This window comes from Ziziphus jujuba, chromosome 6 (genome assembly GCF_031755915.1).
Source record: "Ziziphus jujuba cultivar Dongzao chromosome 6, ASM3175591v1".
Taxonomy (NCBI): Eukaryota; Viridiplantae; Streptophyta; class Magnoliopsida; order Rosales; family Rhamnaceae; genus Ziziphus; species Ziziphus jujuba.
Window position 1 is genome coordinate 29,185,916 of NC_083384.1, and position 16,562 is coordinate 29,202,477.

Genomic DNA, 16,562 nt, shown 5'->3' on the forward strand with positions numbered 1-16,562 from the left:
TATTCCGTTGGGGTTTGATGAGTTGTGATCCTCAAGGAATTGGATATATATATATATATTTATATATATATATATATATATGTATATATGTATATATATATACACCAATATAAATTAAGAACACTGAACGAGGTATTCACCAAAAAAAAAAAAAAAGAATTGGAAATCTATTTTATAAACCAGCAAACCAACGTCTAATTAAACTAGATGCTGACTCGGGTAACTCGGCTGTGATTATAATAATCTGAAAAATTGGTTAGCTCAGTGAAGCAAGAATGTCTCATCATCTTGTGTCTTCCTCAATTTTCCTGGAGGTGGGAATATACACAATTAACGACCAAATTTTTAGGTGATCACCGAAAAATTATATTTTATTTGACAAATCCATTCTCTAATTGTTAATTGACAATATTCTTTTCTTTATTTTTCTTTGATTATCTAATTAACAATATTTTTGTGGTAACACTAACTAACAATATTCTTAAGCATATATATATATATATACACACACATAGGTTATATAACTATTAAATTAATTAGACTAAGGAAATATGAGTACTAGTTTTCTTTTTCTTATTTTGAAAAAGAAATATGAACAATGCTTAATAATATTCCATGCAAGACTAAAGCGGCTATCCGTTTTTAGCTTAATTTAACCTTCCTTTTGATACCCAAGGTCACTTTCTTTTATAAATTAATTTGGAAGCACGGCTTATCGGCAATAAGTAATATACTAATATATATAAACACGAAGTCTTTATTTTTTAACCTTTTTTCAACACATCTTGCTGGTTGTGTCGGATTTGTTATATTAAGGCCCATATGTCCTTTAGTCGGCCTTTTTATTTTACGCATCAAGCTTTGTGTTCAAAATATCTAAGGCATCCTATATGCCCTTGGATTGGAATTTTATGTTGTGGTGCCTACTGTTTAATACCTTATTAAAATATAATTCATCATTAGCCATCATTGGATTCTGTTAATGGATTTTATCCTTTAGTTATGTATATGTATATATTGAAGCAATATGTCTATACATATATATATATATATATGAATACATAAATAATAATTTCCAGGTTGGCTTGCTCTTTATCTGCATTCTGTAGTACTTGTCAAATTCAATTACAATTATGGAATGTTTGGCGGGCAATAGAGTTATTTTATTCATTATTGTTCTTTTATCTATGTGACGCTCGAAATGTGGCCTGTAAATTTTACATATAATTTATTTCTTTGGGTTTGATAAGTTAGTGATCCCCTCAAGGATATTTAGTCAAAATTAATAATTTTCCTTTTTTTTTTTTAACTTAAAAAATTTGTTTTATTGTCTTACCATGAGTACGTATGGTTGATAAATCCGGATGCAAAACACATTTTTTTTTTTTTTTTTTTTTTTTTTGGGGTGACAAGCTAATGATCTCTTCAATTGAGGAATTTTTAGAGAAATGATAAAGTAGTCGTCGCTAGTTTAATCGCATTCTCTCACTGCAGTCTGCAGGGCATGTGAGTCTATTAGAAATTTACATTTTATAGTCCTATGGTATGGCTTTACTTATAAATTTTCTAAAGTCTCAATTATTAATTCCCTTTGATACCATCTTCTTTAATTACTCTTCTTGCCTGTCCTATTTGTATGGTATATATAGAAAAGCACTTTAAGAGTCCATACATCATTGTAATTAGCTAGTAATTAACCCCCAAGCTTTGGTGACGTCTGCCCAGTCTATGTATTTTACGGAAAAATGACAGTAGCATATAAATTAACTACCCAAAAAAAATTAAAAAAAAAAGAAAAGAAAAAACTTTCTTGTTGCCCAGTAAACAAACTTGTACTAAATCAGGTTATATAAACATAATATTGATTGCATCTCCTGGATGGAGAAAATCATGAAAATTTGGCTTCTGCTTCATGAACTGGGAAATTAATAAACTTTGCTAAAAAATTATAAGAATCTCAGCAAAGGAAGAGAAATATACCTGTAGATCTTGTACTAATGAATTAGTTGGTTTTTATTGAGGGCCTGTTCTCTCATAGGGATTCTTTGCAATGAGAAACTGGATACTTCAACGACACGAAAGGAAGAGTATTTTTTCAATACATTATTTTTTTTTTTAAAATTTCTCTGCAAATATATGTAAAATGGCTTATAGAAGTTGTTAAAGAAATTCGATTTGATATCACAAAAACAAGTAATCCAATGTCAAAACAAGAAGAAAGACAAGAGGAAGAGAGAACTTCTCCAAACACCATTCATTTGAAGCTACGTGCAGTGGTGTCCGCATAGCTCACACACTTAATTCTTCAAAGCCTGAAACTTAAAAAGATTACAAAATTCACCAATGTATATATATACATGAAAAATCCATCAAAATACTTTTCAAAACAAAATATTTTTATTTTCCCTCTGTGAGTATCAAAAAATTTTCCTTTAGAAATTACACTAAAATTTGTTAACTTATTAGTTTATAAATTACCACTAAAATACTACAAAATGCACGTTGTAAACAGAGTATATTAACTCCTATTAGTTTATATGCAAAAAAGAAAAAAAGAAAAAGGGAAAAAAGAAAAGATGAAATAGACTTACATTAGCATGCGCGGAATATGCTTTGATTTTCTTATTCCTTATCCGTCAGAGCCAACAATGATTTCATAAGTAGCAGCAAAGCATGTCTTGAAGTTATAGCACGGAATTGTTCTGTTTTTCCTCAATGTCCAATTGCTCTGCATCTACAAAACAGTCAAATAAGCTTGGGTTTCTTAGACTGTGATACATCATCGTCTTCTTCCTCAAAAGAGCCAACAGCGTCACTTCCACTTGATTCACAATATTCATTGAAGCTTCTCTTATTCTTTCATTCAGTTTCTGCATCACATCTCTCCATGTCTTGTTTGTATACAAACCGAACCCCAAACTTCTTAATCTCGCCATACTCACTTCCTACGTTGCTGAGCTTCGAGACCCAATCATAATAATCAAGACAGACATGGAAAGAGGCCTCAGTACTACAAGTAGTGGGCCAATCTAGTCCATCCAATCCTTGGCAATATTTCGAAGACTGTCTTTTTACATACCATATGAGCACGTGATCTGAACTAGACTTGTTAAACATGTCGTACTTAGTACAATTATGATATTTGTAAAGACTACCATCGTCGATGGTCTTGAAATTCAGTTTACAATTAGTAATTAACGTTGTATTATTGTCAATTTTATTCCAATGAAAAACAATGCAGAAAGCCAAAGCCAAGAAGTCGTCATTATTCCAATATGGACGAAGCATAATATTATTGATTAAAGTCCCACAAGTTTGATGGTTGAACCACTTTGGAATTTCATCTCCCGGATAGCAAAAACTATGATAATATATGTCCTGTTTCATGACCGTAGGAAACTAATCAACTTGCTCAAAAATTATAAACCATCTCAGCAAACGAAGAGAAATAGTTATACATACCCATGCAACTTTTATACGAGCCAGAATTTGAATTACTGCACGATCAGCTATCATGGTGTTGTGTGTATTCTGATCCCATTTTTCACATCCGTAAAAATCAATAGAATCAGTATAAACATAGATATCGGACAGATGGTCCAATAGTGGGGCGGCACTCCAGGTTGAAATGTTCTCCAGTGACGTGCAGCCACTTGCAGACAAATTCTTACAAAGCGATGGAAGCTCCGGTAAATATTTCAATCTCTCACAATTATCCACACACAACTCGTGCAAAGATTGTGGAAGGGAAGGCAATTTTTTATTTTTTGAACAGTAGGAAAGCGTTATCCTCTTAAGGTTCCTTAAAGTACATAGATAGTTGGGAAGAAACTCAAGATCCTTGCAACCACATGTCTCTAAATATCTGAGGGATACTAGATTTACAACGGACTCTGACAAATCTTTAATCCCTGAGTAAGATAACTTAAGATAACTTAAGCGTTTCATGGGCTTCAAGATTTTGGGAAACTTTTTCAGTTTCTCACAAGCACATAGATTTAATGATTCAAGAGATTTCAAATGACAAATGCTTGATGGAAGACTTTTAAAGTTTCTGCAAGAAAACAAATCTAGTTGCACGAGACCCGAGAGATCCCCAATTGATGGTGGCAGTGTCTCTATAGCTGTCTGACGTAAAAGTAAACATCTTAAATTGGGTGCAAACTTTTGGGAAATGTGACCCTGAGATGAGTAGAGACATAAATTGCCTGTAAAATTTTGGATGCAACTTTTGAGATATGTGAAATTCTTCCAAAGATTCTTAATGCCTCCTAACCTTGCAACATCCAAGTACCCCTCTGCTCTTTTTGATTTATCATCAAGATCTCTGTGTTTGGAGCAGCCATTCAAATTTAGATAAGTAAGCTTCTCAAGATTTTGAAGAGATGAAAGCACCTGAACCAGGCTTTTACAGCCTTCAAGATTTATACTCAGACTCGGAGCCAGAGACAGATTTGATATTTGAGTAAGGAACTTGGAATAGCTAAGATCGATCCTCCTTAATGTTGGAACAGACTGTAATAGAAGGAGAAAAAAAAGGATTAGAGTTAATTAGAATGCAAGTTCATAATATGTAATTACAGTAGAACATATTAAGCATACCTTAACTTCATGATGATTCCAAAGTTTTTGTATATGGCTGCCACGTAGTATCAGTTCAACAAGATTTTCAGGAGAAAACATTGATGGCAAAGATTTTAAAGGGTATAACCAAGACCTTGAGGAAGGTACAGTTTGAACTTGTTTTCATGAATATTGTCAGAAAGACGAGAACCAAGACCTTGGGGAAGCTACAGTTTGAACTTCTTGTCACAATAAATTTTGAGAATTCGTAGATTATACATCTCTGAGAAGGCTGCATGGCACACTTTTATATCTTTACTAATTTTAGACATGTTGAATGAGATGCCTTCAACTGCTGCGGTACCCTGACAGCCAAATGAACAACAACATAGATAAGAATACTATATAATTAAGGATATCTACTAAGAACTCTTATGTAACCTGATAATTTTGTTTCTTGGAAATAATTTTGCATTTAATGTTTCTTTCATAAGAAGATATCAGTCATTTTTAAAAGAAATCAATAGTGTGGTAGCACTTACCGTATTTCTTTCCAAGACATGGCAAACATCTTTAACATCCCACAATCGACTACGTTTACCAGGTTCTCTGTGTTCGTCACGAACAATTGTCTGACCCACTTGCCGCAGTAAATCATGCATCCAGAGCTCGTTGTTTTCACAACTTTCAATTAAAGACTTTTCAATAAGAACAGTTAATCCAATTTTCACAAAGGAGTTACCTGCATCTAACATCTTTTCTGCATCTTCTCTAGTAAAAGACTGGTTAATTAGACATGCAATGTAAAGAAATAGATTTTGCTCCCTTTTGTCTCATCCCTCATAACTGATTCTAAGCACATCTAGGATGTCCTTGTTGGGAATTATTTTCAATTTATTTAATGCACTTTTCCCATTCATCTGTGCTTTTGGAGTGAAGGAAAGAACCCAACACTTTAAGAGCCAATGGATGTCCATCAGCGTAGCGTGTCGCATGGTTTACCAGCATTTCATAATCTTTTGAAGGAGAATTGTTTCCAAAAGCATGCAAATTGAACAGCTCTAAAGATTCTTTATGATTTAACCCTGCAAGCTTGTAAATATCATCAGCTTCTTTTTCAATTAGCACTTGCTTGTTTTTAGTTGTGACAATGATTATACTCCCAGGTGCAAAGTGGTCATATGGTCCAACTATATCATCTAACTGCTTTGAACTATCCACATCATCTAGAACAATGAGGACTTTTAAGCGGCTGAGCTTGCCATGAATAAAAGATGATGCTACAAATGGGGTTATCCATCCTCAAAATAGATTCATCCCTTAATAAGTCAGATAGAAGTTTCGTTCTTATATAATTTGGCCCATGTCTTAAATATTCTTCCCTAACATTCCAAAGAAAGCAAGAACTTTCAAATTGAAAATATGACAATCTTTGAAATACAGCACTAGCAAGGGTTGTCTTGCCAATACCTGCCATACCCCAAATACCTATAATGCGAACATCTTTTGTGCCAATGCATAATTTTGATTCAATTTCCTTGATCTTTTTTTTAATTCCAATGAGTTGCCCATTCATATGCACATTTGATGAAGGATATCTAAACAATTTCTTTGAAATGTCTTCAACAGTTTTATGAACTAATTTGTTTTCGGGCCTACAAAATAATCCAAAGAAAAATATAATTATTAGAAAAATAGAACTGACATAACATTAATTTATATAAAATGTCTTAGGTGAAAAAAGAAATGGAGCAACATTAGTAATATATTTATTTATTTATTTGAATTACACAATTTATATATTTTTACTGCGGTTCTTACCAATTTAGAATTAAAACATAATTTTTTTTTTATCGACTGCATTTTATTATTATTTTATTATATTTTAATATCTTTTATTATCTGAAAATGGAGTTATCAATTTTCTCACATTTTTTTATTCATTTAGAGAAATTTAGTTAAACGATTGTAGAATAGAGAAGTTACCTGCATTCCTTTGAATCCAACCCCGAAAAATTAGAGGCTTCTGTCAAAGCAGCCCTCCACTAATGCACCTTCTCCATTGTATCTCTAAAACATTCTTCAAGTTCAGCAAATGAAACTCCATAACTCCCCGTCTGCTTTCGTACAACTGATGGATCTACACAGTAAAAGGTTGGAATAACAATTTGTCCTCGTTTTTTCTTGCATTCAAGGATTTGCACAAGTTCATCCAAACACCATGTGGATGAAGCGTAGTTTTCCGAGGAAATAATCACCGAAATCTTAGATTGTTCGATGGCTTTGCTAAGTGTTGGTGAAATTTCATCCCCTCTCTCAAGCTTTTGATGTCAGGTGTCAGGACCCGTCCAGAATTCCTCCCCGGAACCCTAGACAAGCCCTGATCCCAGGGAAACCCTACCGGACCCTCCAATAGAAAATTCGGCAGAGCCTCCCCTAAGGGGTGGACTTACCACAAATTACCTGCACTGAAAACACACTTCTATACTCATCCCCTTATTCCTCCCGCAAACTACAAATTGTTCCACAAATTTCAACACTTCTCAACAATAACAACAGTCCAGTGCATAAATAAAACATAAGTGTCCCAATAGTATACAGAGCTTTAAGAAGTGCTAAACAACAGAAATACAACAAGGATGAAATAAATAATACACTGAAATGAAAGAGTACAAAAGTACTTCTCGAAACTCGATAGCAGCGGAAAATTTGTTCGCTCCGAAAGGACGTCTACCACCACTTGCACCTAAGGGAACGGAACTTAAAAATGTGAGATGCTAATCATCTCAATGAGTGACCTTAACTACTGAACACTTTTAATGATAATAAAATAATAATAATAATAACAATTAAGGAAATTGAATAAATACCAACAATTAATAAATAAATAATAATAACTGTTGGAAATAATAATTTCCCTCAAAACTCTCACCAATCGCTCCGTTTGAAATGTTCCCTTTTTAAAACCTTTTCACAAAACCCGATGTACGTACTTCCCGAAAACCAAGGGATTAAACCATTTGATAAACAATAAATAAATAAATACATACCCCAATATATAATTAAAATGTAATAATTTATAGTAAATAATTTTTGAACACCTTTTGGGTTTAAAACATTATTTGCAAATTACACCTGACGCACCACACCATATACCGGTGATGCCCTCCGATACCCAGTGTCCCGAGCACCGACTGGCGGGGGGGTTAAAGAGAGAAACTTGCAAACGGCACTTCGGCGTCCCGACAGTACCACTGCTGAAACCATCTCCCAGCCAAGGAGGGGGGCGGCTGTGGCCAATAACAAACTTGCCTGCCCACGGTCCAATGGCAACAACGGGAGAAATAATACCTGCGCGCTAAACCACATAATACTTGCGCGCTACCACGTGTCCATACACCAGAACACCAATACTGTATGAGTGCGTCTAAAAATAAACATTATTAACCAACCGTACCGTTTTCCAAAATTATCGTGGGAAATATATATTAAATTCTCACACTTACCATCCCACATATTTTTATTTAACACATCGGTACGAACCAGCGATAACAACAAACCACAATTTTCTCGAAATACGAGATGCAACCATAAAAATACCGCAGGCATAATTTATAAAATTTAAACAAATATTTTCACAAAATATTTAACCCAATTATGCCCAAAAAATATTACTTAAAACCACGTACAATTAACACCGAAACATACTTTGCTCATGCATAATAAATAAATTAAACCACAATAAAACCATAATTAAATCATACCACATGAGCATAATTCAAATACCAATTAAACATAATTAATTGCCCAAAATAATTTTTGAAGGTGGGTCACTCACCTTGAGCGCGTAAATCAACTAAGATCCTCCTCAGGATCAACTCCACCACTCGTACGCGCACCTAAACAACCGTAGTGTATCAACCAAAAAAATATTAATATTTTATTCGGGTAATTCCCAAACGGGTACCCGGGGAGCGAACACCAAACGATATCTAAAAGTTACGAGTTATATACCGAATCGAAGCTCGAGTGATGAGGATCACTGATTTGGTCTTACTTTCCGGTGATCGGACTCGACGGGGTAGGAATCTCACCGGAAAGCTTTTCGGGTTTCGGCTCCACAATTCTCCCAAACCATCGCGAATTGGCGGAAACGGATGCCGGATTCAGGTTCAGGAGCCAACCATCGCCGGCGGCGGCGCGTGCAGTAGCCGTTGGCTGTGATTTTTTGCAGATTTGTTGATCGTGGGGAGAACAATCCAATGGGACCGACGGTGAGGCAAACGGAGGCCGGACGGCGGAGAAATCACAGTTTGAAGATTTCTGGCCCTTCGCCGGAAAACTCTCCGATCCCGACGCGTCGATGGTCCGGTGGCCATGAAATTTGGTGGGTCGGCCGGACTTGAGGAGGTGGTGATGGCTAGCTGACGCATGTGGCCGGAAATGGGCCAATCGGCGGTGGAGGGAAAAAGTCGCCGCCGATCTTCGAACGCTCGATCCGGGCGCGTCCGGAGGCCAATCGCCGTGAAACTTTGAGGTTTTGCCGGAAATGGGGAGGGGAATCTTTCTGGCCAGCACGTGTACAGTAGATCGGCCGGAAAATTTGAAAATCTCCGGTGGTCGGTCGGATTCTCTCTCTTTTTCTCTCTCCTCTCTCTCTTTCTCTCTCTCCCCCGAGATTTTTATCAAATAAAAGCCACCGTGTGATACTATTCATGCCACGTGGACCAATCAGGAGCTGACATGTGGCATCACTGTGCACTTAAGCTAGATATAATAAAATATTATGGTATCCGGCGAACTTCAAACGTCCATAACTTTTTAACCAAACGTCCGATTCAAGCGTGCCGCTAGTCTATGAACTCGTATCGACGAGTACTTTACAACCGTACAAGAGTCAACACCAAATTACACCACAAGAAAAAGTCAACTCTCGGCACCTTTTTAGACTGTTTGCACCTCAACTTGTTTTGCCTATAACTTTCAAACCGTAGCTCCGTTTTCTACGTGCTACTGGTCTACAAACTCGGGGCATCATGCACTTCGCCACGGTACCCTGGTCAACTAGAAATTCCAACTAGAACAAAAAGTCAACTTTTGACCCACTCGGTCAACGGTCAACCTCGGTCAATGTGCACGGATTTTGGTGCAATTTGGGACGGGGTGTTACATCAGGACCCGTCCAAAATTCCTCATCGGAACCCTAGATAAAGCCTGATCCCAGGGAAACACTATCGGACTTTCCAATGGAAAATCCAATAAAACCTCCCTTAAGGTTGGACTTACCACAAATTTCCTACACTGAAAACACACTTCTATATACACCATGTTATTCCTCCCACATTACTACAATTTAATTCCATAAATTTGCTGCACTCCAAATGAATAATAGGAAATCAATGCATAACTAATAAATAAATGTCCAAGATAGTATACAGAGTTTCATAGAGTACAATTAAGTATGGAAGTTATACAACAAGGATGAAAGAAATATTACAATAGAAATAAATGAAAATAAAGAGAACTCCTTGAAATACGACAGCAACGAAGATTAAGCTCGCTCCGGACGAACGTCTACCAATCCTTGTATCTAGGGGAACGGAATTTAAAAATATGAGATACTAATCATCTCAATGAGTGACCCTATCTACTGTACAATTATAATAGTAACGATAATTATAGCACATTTGATTAATTAAGAATAAATAAGTAAATAAATAATAATTAATTGAAAATAATATTTTCTCTCAAAACCCTCACCATTTACTCCGTTGGAAAGATTCCCCTTTTAAAACATTTTCGCAAAACCCAATATTTTATGCCTCAAAAATCAAGGAATAATTAATCTAATGAATAATTAAATAATCCAAATATGAATAAAATATAATAAAATAAATTTAGAATACTTGCATTAAAGAAATATAACATAAAGGAAAAATTTAATATATAATTCATAAAATTTGATTTAATAAATCAAAATAAACAGTATCAAAAATATAATTTAAATAATTACAAACAATCATGTAAAATAAGTGGTAGAAAAATACTATAATATTCATTTTGAAATATTCAACCAATCTATATAATATTTTTATGAAAAGATGCATTTTAAAAACATTAATTTAAAATAAATGACATAAAATATGAATAATTACATTTTAGAAAATACTAATTGGAAATAGGTGATAAAACAAATTAAATTCATTTAATTTAAATGCTGCTTTAAAACTTTAATATTTGAAATTTATATCTGAAAAATAATACTGATGCACCATATTATATATCAGTGATGCCCTACGATACCCAGGTCCCGAGCACCATCTGGCGGGAGTTTAAAGAGAGAAACTTGCATACGTTCGCTTTGGCCTCCCGATAGCGCTGCTGCTTAAACCGTCATCCCGGCCATGGAAGGGGCGGCTTATAGCCAATATCAAACTTGCCTGCTCTCAGTCCGATGGCAACTCACGGGAGACATTATAACTTACACGCTCATCCATATACACAGTACAGAACACCAGTACTGTATGAGTGCGTCTAAAATAAATAACCATATTTATTATTAAAACAAAATTCACCTTGGGAATTATACCATTTTTCAAATTCACAATCCCACATTTTTTCTTTAATCTTCATCATAAATTCATCACTTTAAAATCCATCAATTTCACCATAAATAAATCAATTCCATAATATTTAAATGCATAAAAATATTATTGAAGCATAATACTTTTAAAACAAATATTTTTCTTCAAATCCTTAAAATCAAGCTGTACCAAAAATGATATTAAAAACTATATCAAATCCGAATGCAATTAAATTTATATAAATCACCATCATAACGCCAACATTAAACTTAACAATAATTAACTAAAAACCTTAAACCATAATTCCTTTAAAATCCCAAACACATTTTTCGCAACAACACATATATTAAAACCATTATAAATCGGCATTGTAAAATTAAATAGAAATTCCTTCAAATATTAAACATATATTAAAATTCACATGAAAGCATTTCTAATTACATAATATTCCAACAATAAAATTTAACAATTATTAATAAAATTCCATATCCATAAAATTCTTGAAATCAAAATATTTTTTTTTTTTTGATGCACAAATAATTATGATTCATTCAATTTTTGGCATCAAGATTCCAAATATAAATTTACTAAATATTCAACACATCAAACATATTTTTCAAATAATCAATTAACACAAAATATATATATTTTAACATCCCAAAACAATTTTGAAGGTGGGTCACTCACCTCAAGCATGCAATCTAACCAAGATCCTCCATGTAATCAATTCTACGATGCACACGTGCTCCTAGAACAACAATATTACATAACTCAAATAAATTAATATTTTATTCGGATAAATAATACCCGGTACCTGGGGGGGCTAACACAAACGACAACCAAAATTTACGAGTAATATACCGAATCGAAGCTTGTGAAACGAGAATTACGAATTTGGTCTTACTTCCCGGAGATCGGATCCGAGGTGGCCGGGATCTCGCCAGAAAGCTTTCGGAATTCAAGTACTCGATTCTCTCAATCTGTTGCGAATTGGAGGAAAACGACCTCGGATTTGGGTTTAGGGAGGTCGAATTAGTGGGGAAGGATAGGTGGGGTGATCAGAAACTCACCGAAATTAGGTTTTCCGGTGAGCCGCCTTGGTCCCACAATCTGCCACCGCCGACGGCGCGTCCGGTGGCCACTGGTCGTGATTTTTGGTGGGAAGGTAGATCAGTGAATGGGTGACTCAACAGGACCAGCAATGAGATAAACGAAGGTCAGAATGGAGAGAAATATGGGTTTGAAGTAATCGGTGCCGTCACCTGAAAAAGTCTCGATTCGAGCGCATAGGCGGTCGGTTGGCCGTGATTTTTGGCTGGCTGGCCGGTTTTTAGGTGGGCATCAAGGTGGGATGGCACGTGTATGGTTCTGGTGGCCGGAAATGGGTGGACGACAGTTGGCCGGTTGGGTTTCTCTCTCTCTCTCTCCTCCCTTCTTTCTCTCTCCTTCCTTAACTCACGTGTTTTGGCCAAAATAAAAGCCACCCGTGGGTGACACTGTTCACTCATGGTATTGGCTGAAAATACAACACGTGGCACACACTGTTCACTCAAGTCAAAGTATATTAAAATATTACGTTATTCGGAAAATTTTATATGTCCATAACTTTTTAACCAGATGTCCAATTTAAGCATGCCACTAGTCTACGAACTCGTATCGACGAGTACTTCATAACCATGCATGAGTCAAAGCTCAACTTTGCATGAACAAAAAGTCAACTCGGGCACCCGTTGAACAGTTTGGACCTCAACTTGTTTTGCTTATAACTTTCAAACCCTAGCTCCGTTTTTTACGTGCTACTAATCTGTGAACTCGTGACAACGTGTACTTTTTAACGGTACCTCAGGCAATGTGAAATTCCATCAGGAGCAAAAAGTCAACATTTGATGCCTTCTTGGTCAACGATGGTCAAACTTGGTCAACCTCAGTTAAATTTTAGAAATTTCGATGCACTTTGGGACGGGGTGTCACAATCTTCACCCCTTACAAAAATTTCATCCTTGAAATTTTATACGTCACAGAAACGCATAAGAATATTGATTGCGGATTTGTGCCTCGAGCTTCCACGTCGCTTTCTCGACTAGATTAATTCACCATGAGACTTTTGACTTGAGAAAATAGTCTTATTGACCCATACACATTCTTCATGATTTAAAATCTGCACTGGTCGCTCCTTACATGACAGGTCTTCGATGTCTTTTTGTAGTTCCGATGCGTGAAATATGTTACATACCTATGTTAACTCTTCCAAAAATGCTAACTCATACGTTACAACACCAATTCTTTTGCTAACCTCGTAGAAACCAAGATAATGAGAACTTAGCTATCTCTGTCAACCAAAGCGTACGACTCTCTTCTACAGAGATAAATTCAAAAAAAGCTCAATCTCGGACTTCGAATTCAAGATCTTTTCCATGCACGTCGGCTGAACTCATTTGTCGATCTTGAGCGGCTTTCAAACTCTCTCGGATGACTTTCACCTTATTCATAGTCATTCGTAGGTGTTCATATCCAATTCAAGTTGGTCGTCGTATGGTGCTTCTCCTCACCCACTTCACTTCAACACTGTGGAGTTCGGCGTTGTCTCTTATATAGAGCTTCGTACGAAGACATTTCAATACTCGCTTGGTAGTTAATATTACAACGGACCTTATCAACGAAAATTGCTTATTCCCACTTCATTCGACATTACATAATGCACGGTCTCAGCATAACTTCCAAAGTATAAATTCTGCACTTCGCTTGTCCAATGACCTGTTGTGGAAGGCGATGCAGTAGTTAAGCCTCGCTCCAAGTGTATCTGTTAACCTTCGTCATAGTCTTGAAGTAAAGCTCGAATCTCAAATAGTCGTGATGGTGATTGATGCTCCGTGCAGATTCATAATACGCTTTACGAATAGCTCGACCGACTTGTCTCAATGAGAACCACTCTCCTCCCAATAAAAAGTGCGCTAACATTTCTTCTTCCCGCTTCCACTTGTCGGCAACTTACATACCTTGATTCTAATTCGGCAACTTCCTTTATCGTGCCAATCCACCAATAATACTTAGTGAGCGTTCGATACATTTTCACACCTTTGGAGTGTATCGCATATATCGAATCACGTGCTCCCTTTAGGATCTCCTTTTGTTTAAATTCAACGATATCCTACTCTTAAATTCTCAATTGGCAATATTTAAACCTTAAGTTGCTCTTGGAAAACCATAATATAAAACAAATAATAAAATATATTTTTCAAATATACCACCAACATAAAATATATGCAATTTATCAATCCAAATTAAATTTCCAAACTCCTTCAAAAATCAAAATATAATTTATGAAATTTACTAATTAAATCAATGAAATAATAAATAATAAGGAAATTATTTTACTTAGTTTAAAATACCTTAACTTGCATAGGCAATTGTTAAAATTCCATATTGAAACAATAATAAAAACATGAATAAATGCATTTTAATAATCATTTTAAAATAAGTATAATAAATCGATTAAATAATAAAAGAAATATTTAAAACATGCATTTACAATAAGAGTAACAATATAATAAAATTTATTTTAAATCATCCAAACAATTTAAATAATGCACTTTAAAACATTAATTGAATAAATGATAAAAACACATTTTATGTAACCTCTCATAATTAAGGTAAATTATAAAAACATGTTAAAATATATTTTAAATCACAATTTTAAATAAATAATAAAATCAATGCAAATGAAATTCATGCTAAAACATCGATTTAAATAAATAATAAAAACATGAATAAAATACTTTTAATTTCAAATATCACTTTGAAAAGCATTTAATTTTTCATAATCGATCGGAAAAATATCTTGACACCTTGAGGTTGATTGACATACATTCATACTCGGCAACGGGTATCGATTATGGGTGGTCACCTTGTTAAGTTGTTGGTAGCCAATATACACCCTTAGGCAACCATCCTTCTTCTCCATGAGCGAAACGGATGTCATTCACGATGATATGATTGATCTAGCGAAACCTTTATTCACCAAATCCTGCAGCTAAGCCTTTAAGCTCCCTTAACTCTTATGGAGCCTCACGGTATGGCGGTAAGGAAAATATATCGGTATCCAAAGCCAATTCAATGGTGATTCGATATCCTTTTTATGGTCGTAATCCAGGTAACTTGTTGGGAAAACGCTTTCGAATTGCTTCCCACTATGAGCACTTCAACGATCACCATCTACTTGGGCATCAACCACATGGGTTAAATACCCTTGACAACCATTCTTCGATAGCTCATTGGAAACGAGGATAGAAATTAACCACGGTAAAGGCCTTCTAACTCCTCCATGAAGCACCACTTCAGGTAAGCTGCTCCTTTATGGTAGCAGTCCATAAACATAAGATTCATAACTACTCAATTTGCATCTCGGGCTATTTAAACCCAAAAAGGTCCAACTTAATCAGGTCTCCTCCTCTCACTTGAGCTTTAGTAAAGAAGAGGCAATCGTTGACCATCTAGCTAGGCCAAACGAATTCCCTGTTAGGATAGGTGATTCTAATTGGCACCCTCGAAGATTAGAGTTATTCAAACTTGGGCAACGAATTTGCCTCGAGACAAGAGAAATAATGCTTCAAGACAGGTAAAATGAGAGATTAGACACGGATGGGATGCATAACAATGCACAGTCCCTTAGGAATACTAGAACCTAGAGCTCTGATACCAACTGTCAAGATCCGTCCAAAATTTCTCACCGGAACCCTAGATAAGCCCTGATCCCAGGGAAACCCTACAGGATTTTCCAATGGAAAATTCAGCATAACCTCCCCTAAGGGTTGGACTTACCATAAATTTTATTCCCAAAATTATTTTGAAGGTGGGTCACTAACCTCCAACATGCAATCCAACCAAGATCCTCCATGGGATCAATTCCACGATGCACACGTGCTCCTAGAACAACAATATTACTTAACTCAAATAAATTAATATTTTATTCGGATAAATAATACCCGGTACTCGGGGAGGCTAACACAAACGACAACCAAAATTTACAAGTAATATACCGAATCGGAGCTTGTGAAACAAGGATTACGAATCTGGTCTTACTTCCTGGAGATCGTACCCGAGGTGGCCGGGATCTCGCCGGAAAGCTCTTGGAATTCAAGTCCTCGATTCTCTCAATCTGTCATGAATTGAAGGAAAACAACCTCAGATTTGGGTTTAGGGAGGTCAAATTAGTGGGGAAGGATAGGTGGGGTGATCGGAAACTCACCGGAATTAGGTTTTCCGGTGAGCCGCCGTGGTCACCGAAATCCGCCACTGCCGGCGGCACGTCTGGTGGCCACTGGTTGTGATTTTTGGTGGGAAGGTAGATCGGGGAATGGGTGACTCAACAGGACTAGCAGTGAGACAAACGGAGGTCGGAATGGAGAGAAATCTGGG

The 16,562-nt window shown here is 35.8% G+C and overlaps 3 protein-coding genes across 3 annotated transcripts in view; all 3 read right to left on the minus strand.

Moving 5' to 3' along the window:
* Positions 1-2,300: 2,300 nt before the first annotated feature.
* The window catches only part of LOC125418183 (TMV resistance protein N-like), a 44,711-nt gene continuing 30,449 nt past the window's right edge, over positions 2,301-16,562 (minus strand). The window contains exon 6 of the transcript XR_009639318.1: positions 2,301-2,318. The gene's annotated coding sequence lies outside the window, so the exon portion shown is untranslated. The remainder of the gene's footprint in view (positions 2,319-16,562) is intronic.
* LOC107424096 (disease resistance protein RPP2B-like) lies at positions 2,860-5,346 on the minus strand. The gene is made up of 5 exons (XM_060817951.1): positions 5,106-5,346; positions 4,795-4,928; positions 4,603-4,717; positions 3,463-4,515; positions 2,860-3,168 (listed from the first exon to the last, which is right to left on the minus strand). Exons 1-5 carry the CDS (start codon positions 5,316-5,318, stop codon positions 2,860-2,862), a joined length of 1,824 nt encoding a protein of 607 aa, XP_060673934.1. The 5' UTR covers positions 5,319-5,346.
* On the minus strand, positions 5,458-6,040 carry LOC132804058 (disease resistance protein RPV1-like). Its single transcript, XM_060817952.1, has 2 exons — positions 6,034-6,040; positions 5,458-5,843 (listed from the first exon to the last, which is right to left on the minus strand). The coding sequence occupies exons 1-2, from the start codon at positions 6,038-6,040 to the stop codon at positions 5,458-5,460; spliced, it is 393 nt and encodes a 130-aa protein (XP_060673935.1).